At 47.9% G+C, this 15,425-nt stretch overlaps 1 protein-coding gene and 1 non-coding gene across 13 annotated transcripts in view; both read left to right on the forward strand.

The window, feature by feature from the left end:
• DNM2 (dynamin 2) overlaps window positions 1–15,425 on the forward strand; it is a 92,599-nt gene that overhangs the window by 54,240 nt on the left and 22,934 nt on the right. For 8 of the 12 annotated variants that reach the window (XM_066273469.1, XM_066273487.1, XM_066273507.1 and 5 more), the window contains exons 7-11: window positions 3,513–3,655; window positions 8,206–8,341; window positions 10,331–10,398; window positions 11,027–11,165; window positions 13,471–13,557. In XM_066273469.1, coding sequence (XP_066129566.1) covers window positions 3,513–3,655; window positions 8,206–8,341; window positions 10,331–10,398; window positions 11,027–11,165; window positions 13,471–13,557 — 573 coding nt within the window. Of the gene's footprint in view, window positions 1–3,512; window positions 3,656–8,205; window positions 8,342–10,330; window positions 10,399–11,026; window positions 11,166–12,321; window positions 12,461–13,470; window positions 13,558–15,425 lie in introns of all 12 variants that reach the window. The other 4 variants (XM_066273478.1, XM_066273529.1, XM_066273512.1 and 1 more) reach the window with 1 other exon arrangement.
• On the forward strand, window positions 8,982–9,084 carry LOC136321724 (U6 spliceosomal RNA). Its single transcript, XR_010728844.1, has one exon. It is a non-coding gene; the product is annotated as a U6 spliceosomal RNA (small nuclear RNA).

The raw sequence follows: 15,425 nt of genomic DNA on the forward strand, positions 1-15,425 counted from the left end.
TTCGAACTAGGGATCTCAGCGTTCCAGGTCAATGCTGTATCCACTGTGCTACCATTGGTCAGGCATTATTTTTATTATTTTAATTATTTAGTCAATACTCAGAAGTTTACATATGGTTCCTTAGGTTGGTGACCTGGGTTATGAATGCTTGGCCCGAACCAAACAAAGCGGCGAGCCAGCATCACCAGATGGTAGCTATGTGGGGAGACATCAGAGCCTGACCCTCTTGGGTCTATAAAAAGCCCAGGCCAGCTTCTGACTGGGTTGGTCTGAGCCAGGGACCCAGCCTCTCTCCCTTATTCATGAGTTGGGAATCGTCACTGTCCCTGCCACCAAGGCTGGCATCTACTAAGTTCTCAGTTTGCATGCTGTGAAATGCAGTGTGTATCAAATACCAGCAACTCCAGCATTTCACTATTTTTCTATTGCTCTTTTTTTTGTATAGGCAATAGAGTCACAGGGTCAATAAACAAAACCAGTATTAAAAGTGCATAGTGATACCTGAATAGGCAGTGGCACAGTGGATAGAGCGTCGGACTCGGATGTGGAGGACCCAGCTTCAAAACCCCTAGGTCGCTGGCTTGAGTGTGGGATCATAGACTTGAGCCCAAGGTTGCTGGCTTGAGTGAGGGGTCACTTGTTCTGCTGTAGCCCCCCGCTCCCCACCAGTCAAGGCACATATGAGAAAGCAATCAGTGAACAACTAAGGTGTTGCAATGAAGAATTGATGCTTCTCATCTCTCTCCTTTCCTGTCTGCCTGTCCCTCTCTCTGACTCTCTCTCTGTCTCTGTCACAAAAGAAAAGTACACAGTAAAGCACCCCCTCTTCTCCTCCCCCCACCCACGTTAGTACTGTTTAACTTACTGTCTCTAAAGCAGAAAAGACTTCTGAGAATCACATTCTGCCTTTCTTACCAGAAATGATGATATAGTCATGGTGCCACCCTTGCTTTTATTTTTGTTGTTGTTGTTTTGTTTTCGGCTCAGCAGTTTCTCCTGGAGCTCTGTCAGTGCGGAAGGAGTTCTTTTCTCTCTTTTGTGGCTGCATAGTATTTCCTAAGCAGATGGACCCTAATCTGTTTGACCAGTCTCAGTTTGGAGGCCACTGTGTTGGCTTCTTATCTTCCTACTCAGTGAAAGGTAGCTGTTAACAACAACATTTTGTATATGTGCTAATTTACTCCAAGTCCCTGATGGGAGATTATGTCATCACACTGTAAAAGGCAGTGCCTTTTCTTAGGAGCTGTCCCAATTTGCTCATCTGGCGTTGTAAGGCATATCCCCCTTGATTCTTCATGGACCTTCTTGGATGGTGGCAGGGCCTCAAAGCAACAATCTAAGAGTCATTCCTTTATGTCCACCAAGGGGACACGGTGTCAACCCAAGAACAGGGCTCTGTCCTCTGGGAATGCAGATTTCTAATGGGGTGGACAGACTTGGAACAAGTCACCAGATGAATGCTCAATCAAGTGTTAGTTAGTTAAGGGGGCCAAGACAACTGCTCAGAGAAGCAAAGAGGGAAGGAAGTGTCCAAAGGATGGGGCCCTCCAGGAAAGGAAGTGGGTTTGCCAGGGCAGGGGGGAGGATCAGGAAGGGAAGTAAAACTCTCCTGCAGGCTGCAGGGCCTCCTCTGAGCCTGTAGCCCAGCTGGCCTCCTTAGGGCCTGATTCTACATCAGATGCTTCCTGGAGCAGTGGTCCCCCGCCCCTCTGTTTCCCCATGAGTTATATGGAACTGCTGTAATTCTCTAAGATGCTGTCGGGGACCAGAGAATCTGTAGAACCCATAGCCTACCCTTAGAGACCTACAGTTCCTACAGAGAGGTCACAGAGGCTTTGGGGTAGCCCAGATTCATGCCACACAGTGTGATGCCCTTCACGCCTGTGTCTAGCTTGATGGACATTTTGTAACTTCTTTTCTATTGTAGGACAGACAGCAACAAAACACTGCTTTTCACTTTTGGGGTATTAGCTGATTTTACAGCTTTTGATTTGCCTTTCTTTCCAACCAAACCTTCCTTCGTCATTTTCTGCCTTCCTTCCCTTCTCCCCTCCTTTCCCTCCTCTCTTCTTCCTTTCTCTCTCTCTCCCCTCCTTTATAATAGTAAACAAAAATGTCAAAAAGTCAAACAGCTCAGATATAGTGAATGTCCCGTATCCTCCCATCCCATGGGAAGGCAGCTTGTGTCACCATTTCCTGGGCTTCCTTCTAAAGACACTCAGGGGCTAGAGGGCTGATGTGTTTATATTGCCTTCCTCTCCCTCCCTCCCTTCTTCCTTCCTTCTCTCCCTCCTTCCCTTCCCTTCCCTTCCCTTCCCTTCCCTTCCCTTCCCTTCCCTTCCCTTCCCTTCCCTTCCCTTCCCTTCCCCCTTCTCTTTCCCTTTCCCTTTCCCTTTCCCTTTCCCCTTTCCCCTTTCCCCTTTCCCCTTTCCCCTTTCCCCTCCCTCCCTCCCTCCCTCCCTTCCTTCCTTCCTTCCTTCCATCCTTCCATCCTTCCATCCTTCCATCCTTCCATCCTTCCATCCTTCCTTCTTTGAGATGAGAAGCATCGATTTGTTAGTTGTTCATTGATTGTCTCTCATACATGCCTTGACTGGACTGGGATGACTTTAGCTAAGCTAGTGACTCTGGGGATCATGTTGATCCCACTCTCAAACTGGTGACCTCAGGGTTTTGAACCTGGGTCCTCAGTGTCCCAGGTTAATGCTCTACCCACTGCTCCACCACCGGTCAGTCTCCCTCCCTCCTTTCTTTTCCTTGTTTCCCCCTTTCTTCTTTTTCCCCACCTGAACAGTGAGATTTTTACCCATTGCTCTGTGTCTGGCTTTTTGACTCATTCCCTAAAGTTTTCTGCACTGCTGCCTCCTTCTAAAACTTATGAGTGCTGAACAAATCCATGTGTTGCAAAAGCAGAACAGTTGAAGGAAAGGGGGCTATGGTGAAAGGTTCCCGTCCTGCCCTCCTGCTCCATTTTGCCCCTTTTTTTCACATTTGTTTCTTATGAATCTTCCTTTTCTCTGTTCCTGCAAATGAAAACATGTTCTTACTTTCTCCTTGTCTTTTCAAAGGAGGGAGTGCTAAATGCATACTTTTTATTTTCTTGGGGGAGCTGTTTCCTTCTTTGTTTGTAGGGCCCGTCCCTGTGTCTGTATATCTGCCCAGTGTCCCGCTGTCCACATGTACTGTCTACCGCCTATCCGTCAGTCTGTGGTCCTGTGCTGGCCTCCTGAGATTTCACTGAGCAGCACCTGTGGGAGGCTGTTCTGGGTCAGCACACGTGTCCTTGCACACAATTGCATGTACTCTGTGGTGTGGACACCTTGATGGAACTGTCCTACAAAATCCTGATGGACTGTTCTCAGCCTCTCTCTGCTCCTTACGCAGTGTGACTCCAGCTGATGTTCTGTTGCTTTCTCCTGAAGCGGGGGGTGGATAGCTGGGCCTGGGTGCCATCATGCTTGGCCCTTTCCTGTGCCTGTCCTGACCTCTGATCTCTGGATTCTCTCCTGCAGCAATTGACCAACCACATCCGGGAGTCACTGCCAACCTTGCGAAGCAAGCTGCAGAGCCAGCTGCTGTCCCTGGAGAAGGAGGTGGAGGAATATAAGAACTTCCGGCCCGACGACCCCACACGTAAAACCAAAGCCCTGCTACAGTACGTATGTCACTCCCCTCAGCCCACAGCCTAGCTCACAGGGACCTGCATCCAGCCACAGGGTTCCAGGTTTAAGTTAGGCACTGATTTTCATTCCTCCATTTGTTTATTCAACAAACATTTCCCAAGGGTCACCAATGTCCTGAGCATTGCAGTGTACAGGGCAGATGCCTATCCCTGCCCCACATCTTTAGAAAGGGCAGAGGGGGAGGGATGAGACAAAATAAGTAAATAAGAAAATTTATCATATGTGAAAATGGCAAAAATACTGAAGTGGGGAAGAAGCTAGAGAGTACCAGGGTGAGCGTGGGGTATCACTTAAAATAGAGTGGTCAAGAAGGCCTCTCTGAGACAGTGAGAGTCAGGCAAAAACCTGAAGAAGTGAGGGAAGGACCCATGTAGAGTTTGGGTTGGGGGCCCAGCCAGTGCAAAGGCCCTGAGGCAGGACTGTGTCCAGAATGTTGGAGGTCCATGTGGCTGGAGTAGAGTGAATGAGGGAGAGTGAGAAGTGAGGGCAGAGTGTATAGGCCTTGTGGGCCACGGAGAGGACTTTAGCTCTTGCTGTGAGAGAGGTGGGAGTCATGCTTGGTTCTGAGCAAACTCAGGACTCCTCCTGTCCCTGCACTCTTGGTTTCTGCCCTTCCAGGGACCCTAAGCATTCCAAGGACTTGGCTAGAGTGACTTTCAGAAACTCCTTGATAGCTCATATGGCAGATGATAGCATGCACAAGACAACCTATGTAGACACAGCAGAGTGACGCTGCCCCCATGACCATCGTAGGTCTGACATACCCCTACCCTCTCAGTCATGTGGCAGTGCATGGTGGGGGGATCAGGGGGAGAATGCTTTTATGCTCAGCCAGGCTCAACTGCATTCTTGCAAAGTTTTCTGCAGAGAAACACGGATCCTTTGTAGACTTGAAAAGAAGATTTGGTCTAGCTAGAATGTGCTGCACCCTGGGAGTAAGCATGGGCAGGCTGGGCTCCCATCAGCTGGTGGCCATGTCTCTCTGAACCTTGCTTTTCTTGTCCCTACATGAAGATGGCTGCAACTGTCATCTCACATGGCCATTGGTGGGACTTAGGAAAATGCTGCTGTTGGTACTCTAGAATCCTTTGGCAAGGCTGGGGCCAGGGTTTAGCACATTAAGTGTTATTCTTCACCAGTGCCCTCAGGGCTCTGCAACTAGTTTTGTCATCTCTGGATGTGCACTGCTGTCATCTGCAGCCCCCAGAGGGGCTGGGCCTGCCTTCCTTAGCATCTTACACATGGGTCCCAGCTCCTCTACAGGCTGCAATCCTTTCCCGTTAGGGGTTGTCCCTTTGAATGGCTTGTTGCATGACTTCCTTTTCAGCCTTTATTATAAAAGCGAGGCAGAGCGGCCGACCGAAAACTCCCTCTTCAGTACCCTGGTTCCCATCTTCAGGCTGTTGCCTTACAAGAGAATAAGAACAGTTGATGGAAGTGGCATCAGGAGCCTTCTATTTCTTGTGGCCACCTGCCTATCCCACAGGTTATTCCTATGACCCGACACCCGTAAGGGGACATTTGGATATTTATTGCTTCAACAGATGCTTCTCGAATTCATCTCTGAGTACACATGTGAGGCTTCCTAAAGGGCAGACTCCTAAAAGTGGGGTGGCTAGGTTGAGGGGCACTTAAATTGAATTGCTGTCAATTACACGGTCTCCTGAGCGGTGTTACTGAGGCCCAAGTCTGCAGGTCCGCAGGTCACACACAGGTGCATGCAGCATGGGGCTCCCTGGAAGCCAGTGATGAAAAAGCTTTTTTTACTTTTATCACCATTGTTATGATAAATTGTTCTGTATCTCCCCCTCCTCCCCACACAGCTTGGTCATGACTCCCAAGTTGTACCCCACTTGACCTGCTGGCCCCATCCTGTGACTAGAATGCAGATCATTTAAAAGCCCCTGGCAGGTTCTTTACTCAGGCAAAGAGGATGGGGGCATCTTTCAGACCCACTATCCTTCTTCAGTCTTTGTGCTTTTATGCTTTGTGTCCGGCTCTCTCCCTTTCTAGAAGGAGAAACAGGAATACCTGTTCCCTAGACGTGTGATTGTGGCTGTCTGCTCATGACTGCTCATCTCTGGTGACTACAGATCATCGACCGATATCTCACCTGCCCTGTACCTGGCTCTAGTCATTTGCTGCTTTGACACAGTACCACAGATAGAGTGGCTTAAACAGTAGAAATTTATTGTCTTGCAGTTCTGTTGCCTAGAGTTTGAGATCAAAATGTTAGCAGGGTTGGCTCCTTCTGGGAGATTTGGGGGTTTGCTGGCAGTCTTTGGTATTCCCAGTCTCTGCCTTCATCTTTACATGGCTTCTCCATACGCCCATCCAAATTTCCCCTTTCTCTAAGAACACTAATCACATTGGCTCAGAGGCCCACCCTACTGCAGTGGAACTTCATCTTAACTAATTATATCTGCAGTGACCTGTTTCCCAGTAAAGGTCACATTCAAAGATACTGGGTGTCAGGACATGAACATGAACTTGGGGGACACAATTCAACTCCTGACAGTTGGTAAAGGTGCTTGGTGAGCCCAACTCGGACTCCGGGGCCCCTGGGAGACTGGCATTCATGTGTGGTTATGTCTTCCCTCTGAGGCTGGCGGCAAGGGGCCAGAGACTCCATCTGAGCTCTGAACCGCTCCACTGCTCTCATAGTGCTACTATGATCGTGACCTTGTGTCCTGGCCCACCATTCAAGATCCCCATTCCATGTGTGGCATGAACATAGGCCTTTCTGTGTCCCCGGGAAGGAAACCCCACCATCTGCTTCATGTGGGCAGAGAGATCCTCAGAATCTGGGCACCCTGCTGCGTGCCCCTGCCACCCCAGTTGGGGAAGGAGAACGCTCTTCATTGGTAGCTGACCCTGGCCACCCCAGCAGTGCACTGGCGTCCCCTGTATGTGTTCATGAGAGCTGGACTTCTCTCTGTTAGAGTGCTTTGGGCTCCATGCTGCAGGTCCAGGGTGGGTAATTTAGTACAGGCATACCTTGTTTTATTGCCGTTTGCAGGTACTACATCTTTTACAAATTGAAGGTTTGCGACACCCCTGTGTCACACAAGTCTATTAGTGCCATTCATCCAGTACGCTTAGATGATGGTTAGCATTTTTCAACGATAAAGTATTTTTTCATGTGTGTTGATTTTTTAAACATAATGTTACTGGAACTCTTAATAGAAGGCAGTGTAGTATAAAAATAACTATATGCACTGGGAAACAAAATTTGTATCGCTAGCTTTATTGTGCTATTTGCTTTATTGAGGTGGTCTGGAACTGAACCTACAATATCTTTGAGGCCTGCCTACACTTAAGTAGACAAAGAATTGGGGAGGGGCAGAAATGAGGAAATGATTAAGGCAGACAGTGCACAGGAGTGAGGGAGCAATTAGAAATGCTAAGGAAAACCAAGACACTAATAAATATCTTAGATCTTCTCTTATCACAGTACTAATAGCAATACTTGGAGACACTTTGTGAGGGCTGGGCTGGGTTCAAGGCGCCACTTGTGATATTATGACATTTTGTCAGTTATATGACATTTTAAGTTCTGAATTCAGAAGTTTTAGGTGAGTTGCCATGAATTGACGGCATATTTTCTTTTTTTGTGGGTGTTTGTTTATTTTATTTATTTATTATTTTTGTGTGAGTGTGGGGCAGAGACAGAGAGAGTCAGAGAGAGGGACAGATAGGGACAGACAGACAGGAAGGGAGAGAGATGAGAAGCATCAATTCTTCGTTGCGGCTCCTTAGTTGTTCATTGATTGCTTTCTCATATGTGCCTTGGCGGGGGGCTACAGCAGAGCTAGTGACCCCTTGCTTGAGCCAGCGACCTTGGGCTCAAGCTGCCGACCTCGGGGTTTTGAACTTGGGTCCGCCACATCCTAGTCCCACGTTCTATCCACTGTGCCACCACCTGGTCAGGCTTGTGGGTATTTAGACTAGTGGTACATTTTAGGATCAATGACTTGGAGTTGATGAAATCCTTGAATCTTCACAAAGACTTTGTATAGAGGTGCTGGTACACTCAACCCACTTTGCAGGTAAAGAAATTGAGGCTCAGAGGGACAAAGCCATCTGTCCAAGGCTCAGCTTATAGCGGTGGAGTGCTGACCTACACGTGTTTGGAGGTGGCGGGAACCAGTGGAAACCACCTGAATAGTGTGGAGGGGAATACCTTTTCACTCAATGGTCCTGCTGGATTAGGCCACGTCTCAGGGCAGAGGTGAGGTTGCTAAGCTGTGACCCATGAACCTCACTCTTGTCATCTGCAAAGTGGAGTAATAACTGCACTCTGTTCAGTTCAATGAATGATCATAATGAGCTTATAGAGTGGACCTAGCGTGGAGCAAATGCTTGCCACCTGCAGCACCTGAATTTTGTTTGTTTTGATCTACACAGAGATTTTGCTGCTAAAAAATAAAGAGGAAACAGAACCGTGTTTTGACTCAGGACATAACCCTGGAGCTGTCTTGAAACCTCCACTTGATGTTTGAGTTTTCTTTTTCCTTGTTAGGATGGTCCAGCAGTTTGGGGTGGACTTTGAAAAAAGGATCGAGGGTTCCGGAGACCAAGTGGACACGCTGGAGCTCTCCGGGGGAGCCCGAATCAATCGCATCTTCCATGAGCGGTTTCCCTTCGAGCTGGTGAAGGTAGTACAGCCTGGGCTGGGCCCTCCTGTCCCTCATCAGGTACCCTTCTGCTCAGCCTGGAGCCCGCCTCCTTCCCGAGCTTGAGGTCTTGGACTCCAGCCTTCAGGTCTGAGCCTAGAATGTGGCCTGGGGGAGGAGACCCCCAGGTTTCCTGAGCAGGCAACTTACAGGTTTCTGGCAGAGCTATACAAAAAGTTTTATTTTGTTTCTTTGATAAAAACCAAGGTACATGCTCCTTGCAAAATATGTAGAAATAGTGGGAAATCCTCATGTCCCAGAATGTTGAAGAGGGAAAATAATGCAGATTATGGACCCAACATAAGCAACATAAAACATAGATAATATTTATAATACCCTTCCATATGACATTACATATGTGTCTAGATATGTGTATTTGCATAGGTCTTTAAAAAGTTCTTGCAGTTTTTAGTGATGGGATTAGAGTTTTAAAAAATTTTTTGCTTGAACTTTTTACTTTGACCACATATTTTTATAAAAACCAGTAAAGTTCTTTTCAATTAAAAATCAGAAGCTAAAAGCCACAAAATTCCCATAGTCCTAGCACCCACAGACAGCTCCTATTAGCACTGAAAGTGTGTCTTTTCAGAATTATTTCTATGCAGACAGAAAGCCCCCCCTTGTGCTCACCTCAGCAGCCTATGTACTAAAATTGGAAGGATACAGAGATTAGCATGGCCTCTGCAAGGGTGACACACAAAATTTGTGAAGCATTCCATTAAAAAAAAAAGCCCTTCTTGCATACACAAACACAGCACATATATTCATCTATCCTTATGTGCACATATATCAATATATTGTTTTAAAAAATTATGTCTTTAGGCCCTGGCCAGTTGGCTTAGCGTTAGAGTGTCGGCCCAGCATTTGGAAGTCCCAGGTTCAGTTCCTGGTCATGGCACAGAAGAAGCAACCATCTACTTCTCCATGCCCCCTCTTTCCCTCCTGCAGCCATGGCTTAGTTTGAGCAAGTTGGCCTGGGTGCTGAGGATGGCTCCATGGCCTTGCCTCAAGTGCTAAAATAGCTTGGTTGATGAGCAACGGAGGAGCTGCCCCACATGGGCAGAGCATCGCCTGGTAGGAGGCTTGCAGGGTGGATCCCAGTCAGAGTGCAGGCCGGAGTTTGTCTCTGCCTCCCTGCCTCTCACTTAATATAAAATATATATAATATATATATATATAGTATATATATATATACTATATATATATTATATATCTTTATACCCTGATTTTTTTCATGTGGTGGCCATCTTTCAAAACCAGTTGTAAATATTTTAGGATTTCTTTCTTTTTTTTTTTTTTTAATTTTTTATTCATTTTAGAGAGGAGAGGGAGAGACAGAGAGAGAGAGAGAGAGAGGAGAGACAGAGAGAGAGAAGGGGGGAGGAGCTGGAAGCATCAACTCCCATATGTCCCTTGACCAGGCAAGCCCAGGGTTTTGAACCAGCGACCTCAGCATTTCTAGGTCGATGCTTTATCCACTGCGCCACTACAGGTTAGGCCCAGTCGTAAATATTTTATGCATTGTCAACAACAAAGCAATTATTTTATAAATATCCCATCATGCAGTTAGCCAGTCTCCCTTTGTTGGACATTTAGGATTTTTTTTTACATTTTTCAGCAGTAATGAATAGTTCTTTTGAATATAGCCAATTATTAATTCCACAAAGTAAATTTCTAGAGCATTTCAAACCTCTAGGTTATAGTGTAGGTATATTTTTGGAGGTTCTTGATTTGTACTGCGAGTGGCTCATACAGGAGTGCAAGAGTGTTAGTTTCACAGCATCCTTACAGATACTAGGTATTTAAAAAAAAATTTTAGTATTAAATTTTTTTTAATATTTAAAATTTTTTTTGACCAATTTAATATTCTGCCATGTGAATACAACATAGGAGACAACATTCCCCAAATAAACCCCTGTTCTGAGGGGCCGCAGGTGCATCCTTGCATGCATTGGATATCTCTGTTCTTAGATGGAGTTCGACGAGAAGGACTTAAGACGGGAGATCAGCTATGCCATTAAGAACATTCATGGAGTCAGGCAAGTTCCACAGGGAGAGTCACCATTGTTCCTTTCACTCTTGTGGTGCCACCCTCCAGCCAGTTGGTCCCCTCAAACCTCGGGGTGCCCTGATTGTGAGGTCTTGACAGGATTCCTAGGTGGTTCTCAGAATTTATAACTCTTCCCAAGGGTACTTGAGGGTGGATGTCCTCAGTCCTGTGTAAGTTGTCATGGACCACAGGGCTGTCTGCTGCCCTTGACTTAAACGTTAGTTAAATTGCCCAGTCAGTTGGCATGAGCCCTAGTCACTTTGGTCATCCAAGAAAGCTCACTGCAGATTTGTTTGTCCTGGGGAGGCAATGGAGCCAGGTCTGAGTCTTGAGTACAGGAACCCCGTGTTTGTCCCTGTCATGGTTTCCCTGTTGAGCCTCCTGGGTCCCCTCCGTACTCCAACAAAAGTGGTCCCTCCAGTGGTCCGATCTCATGTCACCGCGGGGTATTTAGGTTGCCCTGGGGGTTTCCAGGGAGTGGATACAGGCATCTGATTCCCAGACTTGCCATGACCTTGGTTCTTCCTTGGGAACCCAGCCCATGCCTATGCGATTGCTGACCATGTTTTGTTTCTCTCTGACTTATCTCCCCTGTCCCCGGGTTTGGATGGTTTTAGGACCGGGCTCTTCACCCCGGACCTGGCATTCGAGGCCATTGTGAAAAAGCAGGTCGTCAAGCTGAAAGAGCCCTGTCTGAAATGTGTCGACCTGGTAATCCAGGAGCTAATCAATACAGTTAGGCAGTGTACCAGTAAGGTATTCGCCCCTCGGCAAGGGACTCCTGGCCATGTGGAAACGGGGTTCAGGGCTTTGGTATCAGTCTCCCAGTGCTTCTGCAGCCTGTGCCCCCTGGTGCCTTTCCCCCTGCCCCCAGATTGCCTCAGTTTCCAAGAACATGACATCTTCCCAGAGGCTGGGGTAAGGGCATGTCAGCCTGGGTGCAACTGGGGAGGGGGGTGCCAAGCCTCCAGAACTGACCAGACTGGTGGGCAGGCTCCCTGGGACCCTGATACCAAGCCTAGCATGTGTCTGATAGAATTGGGGTGTCATTGGGCTGTCGCTTTGCCGCCTTCTTGGAAACAGAGGGAGTCTGCGTCAGCTGCTGGAGGCCAAGCTCCCTGTACCTCCCTGACAGTCACTTCTCCTCGGGTGATGCCTTTAGGCTTCCTTCGAGCCAGTCACTTCTCCCCAAGTTGCCAAAAAAGGCCCAAACACCAATGTTAAATGAGTTCTTGGGTCTCAAAGCTCCTAACTGCCTCCTCAGTTTCCTTGCTCCCTTCCAGGAGCAGTGCTGTTCCTCCAGGCAGCTGGTCCTCAGATCCACTAGGTCACAAGCGCCTGGGCCACTGCCTCCCCCAAGCCAGATATAGTGGGTTTCCCCGAGGGCCTGGTTCCCAGGGCAGCATGCTTTGGCCAAGCAGCTGAAGCACTTCCCGGTGGGCAGTTTGTGCTTGCACGTCCATGACGGCCATATAGCTCTGAGTCAGCCTTCAAAGGCGGGATTTCTGCTTGAGCCTTCTGTTCTCAGTCTGAAAAGCCCACATTTGCTTCTTAAGCTTCTTTGATTGGAAAGGGGAGGGGAAAGAAATGCAGGGGGGTTGGAGATTATCATCTTGGAGCCCGTTGTTGCAGATAATGAAAACTCAAAGCATCCGCACACTCTTAGCTGTCTGCATGGTGACACTGACCCTTAGCACATCTATAATGAAACCCAGACCAAGTCTACCCCTGGGACCCAAGGTGTCTCTTTGATCCGAAGTAGCTTCCGGGGCAAATGCGGGCATAGGCTACTCCACGCATGTCACTAACCAGCTGACTCTCGTTTCTCTCTTTCTCTGTCTCCTCTCCTGGGTGTGTGGCCTGCACTGTCCCTGGGTGTCTTTCTACTGGTCCCACCCTCCGCATGACCCAGGACGGGGCTCTTCACCCCTGATATGGCCTTTGAAGCCATTGTGAAAAAACAGATTGTAAAACTCAAAGAGCCAAGTTTGAAGTGTGTTGATCTGGTGGTCTCAGAACTGGCCACGGTCATTAAAAAGTGTGCTGAGAAGGTAACAGAAGGTTTCGTTATTATCACCTACGCATATGTCCCCCATCTTCTCCCTCTGTTGTTAGTCTCACCCCATGCATCTGGGAGACTCTGCCTCAGATGGACCCCCCCCACCCATCCCCCCATCCATGGGCCAGTTGTTACTTAATGACATCTCAACTGTGCATTGGCAGACAAAACAGGGCGAGTTGCATCGCACGTGTGTCCCACCTTTGCAGTTTGGCCTACCAAAGGGGCTGGGAGGCCTTCGATGCTGCCAGAAGCTTTTATTCAGCAGGCAGTGGGGATGAGAGTCAATGCTTGTTCCTAAGACCCTTAGAGAAAGGGGGTTTCCAAACTGTCATCAAAACAGTAAAACATTGCAATGTGCAGACCATGTTCTAATTTCATGGGACATTTGCTTGGTTTTCATCAAGTGATTTTGAATGTCCACTTAGTTTTCTTCAATTTGTGAACTCAACCCAAACTGCGGAAGGTGGGCCTTCCATATGTTGGTTTGATTACTGCTGCAAAGGCTGGGGTTCTGGGGGTGTTAGAGGAATGGATTCTAAAGATGAGATGATGAGGAATGGTTTTCCACAAGGGGGTCCCTCTGAGATAGATGGCCCAGATGCCAACTTACCATCTAAGAATAGTCGCTACATGCTCAAGCTGGGTGAGAGTGCTTGCCCAGTTATCAGCGGCTTTAATCACAGCCGGTGTCCCTCGCTCTCACCCAGTGCCGGTGGGAGGGGTATGGCTGTCATCCACTTTCTCTGCCACTTTCCACCTCTAAATCACATTCTCAAAAAGCATCTTTGCTTGTGCACGGGCACCCTGTCACTCTCTCTGGCCCACTGTGCCCCCACTGTTGCCCTTGTCTCCTGGCTGGAGCAGCGATGAGACAGGAGTAGGGTGGGGACTCGGTGGGCCCACCCCATGTCACCCACCTTCCCCATGTTTTCTGTGTGGTTCACATTGCTTCCCGTGCCGTGAGGACCCAGCCAACACTGCCACTCTGCTTTTCCCCAGCTCAGCTCCTACCCCCGGTTGAGAGAGGAGACAGAGCGAATTGTCACCACTTACATCCGCGAACGGGAGGGGAGAACCAAGGACCAGGTATTGGCTTTTTGTTTTAATTTTCAGTTATAATTTACCTGAAGGAAATCTTGAGTGTTATGGTTCAAGTTTTGATAAATGCATACAGTAACCCCCACCTCAATTATAATATAGAATGCTTCTATCACCCCCCCAAATCCTCATTCTTTGCTCCTTTGTTGTCAACCCTTCCCTGACCCCCAGGCCGTGGCAACCACTGGCTGCTCCCTGTTCCTGTAGGTTTGTCCTTTTTTCTAGAATGTTCTGTGAACAGTCTCCTGTACTACATAGCCTTTTGATTCTGACGTCCTCTCAGCATGATGTATTTAGGATTCATCCCTGTTGTTTGTGGTGCATCTGAAGTTTATTACTTTTTGTTTTGTTTTGTTCAAGTTTATTACTTTTGATCTCTGAATGTGTGGCCCACAGTTTATCTGTTTGCCTGCTGGAACACCATAGGGTCCTTTTTGTGTTTTAATTTTCCTGTGAAGACCATCCAAGCACACACAAAGGTCGAAAGTGGGACTCCTCCAAGCAGTCATAGTGGCGGTTCACCTGTCCCCTGCTGAGTGCACCAAAGGCTTCATTGCACCTTCATATGCCCCAAAACCTGGTCTCAGTTACTTTCCCCCAGTTATCTTCTGTGATCTCTTTGCAGCTGTTTGTTTAATCCAGAACCAAAGCAAGCTGACGTGTTATGTTTGGTTGTGATAACACCTGTTTAGAATGGTTCCTCTCCCCTTGACATTGATGGAGAAGGAACTGGCTCATCTGTCCTTCAGAGGATCCCCCAGTCAACCTGCACCTGTTTCTTCATAGCTTCTATAGTCTAGAAGCTGTAATGTATCAAAAGCCTGAGAGATTCCAATTCTTTTTGTGTCATTGCTATCAAAGATGCTGCTGGCCTTCCATACATACCACAGCCTCTGGTTGCCTCCCTGTTGATACTGCTAGTCTTGACCCATTGGCTCTGGGGTAATGGGATTCGGGCTCTAAAAAAAGCGACAGTGGATCCCACGGACGGAGCACACCACCAACTTTCCAACAAACGCGCAAGGTCTGACCTGGTGCCTGGCCTGTTTTATGCTTGGGGCTTAGATATAGGAAAGAGCAGGGTACTGTTTAAGGGCCTATCCTTTATCTGAGATGACATCCCAACTGGCTCCTGTGTGTCTGTGTATGTGTGTTTCTGTGTGTCTGTGTCTGTGTGTGTGTCTGTGTTTCATTTTAATGTCCTCGCTTAGCCACATTATCTTTGCTTTTTAAATGTAGCACTTATGAAATGCCAGGTACTAGCTAAAGGATTTACATATTGTGAATTAGTTAACCCTTTGAAGTGTGCCCCTTGTGCCCCTATTCCACAGCTTGGTAACATGGGACCCAGAGTCAAATAGCCAGAGAGTGGCTGAGCTGAGCCTGTAGCCCGATGGCCAGCTCCAGAGGCTGTGCCCATGACCACCACACTGGACTGCCTTGTTCTGCTCTGTTGGCTCAGTCTTACTTAGTTGTGAGTCCCTAATGTCTGGAAGCACCTGTGTTCTCTTCCCCCTGCAGATGTACCCGGGCTATATCTTGGGGTGGAGGTGTATATGTGTGACCCCTCTACTCCTGCCTGGGAAGCAGCATGATTCTGCACTCCCACCCCCAGGAGAAAAGTGCTGCAGCCACTGCACCTCCCAGCCATGCTGGGCTCTATACAAGTGCTCCTCGGTATACAATGAGTATACTAGGATGTAACCTCATCATTACATCCTGATAACCTCATCAAATGTTGAAAATATAGTAAGCTGAAAATGCACTTAATACACCTAGCCTGCCAAACATCATAGCTTAGCCTAGCCTACTGTAAATGTGTTCAGAATATTTACATGAGCCTACAGTTGGGCAAA

This window comes from Saccopteryx bilineata, chromosome 1 (assembly GCF_036850765.1).
Source record: "Saccopteryx bilineata isolate mSacBil1 chromosome 1, mSacBil1_pri_phased_curated, whole genome shotgun sequence".
Lineage (NCBI taxonomy): Eukaryota > Metazoa > Chordata > Mammalia > Chiroptera > Emballonuridae > Saccopteryx > Saccopteryx bilineata.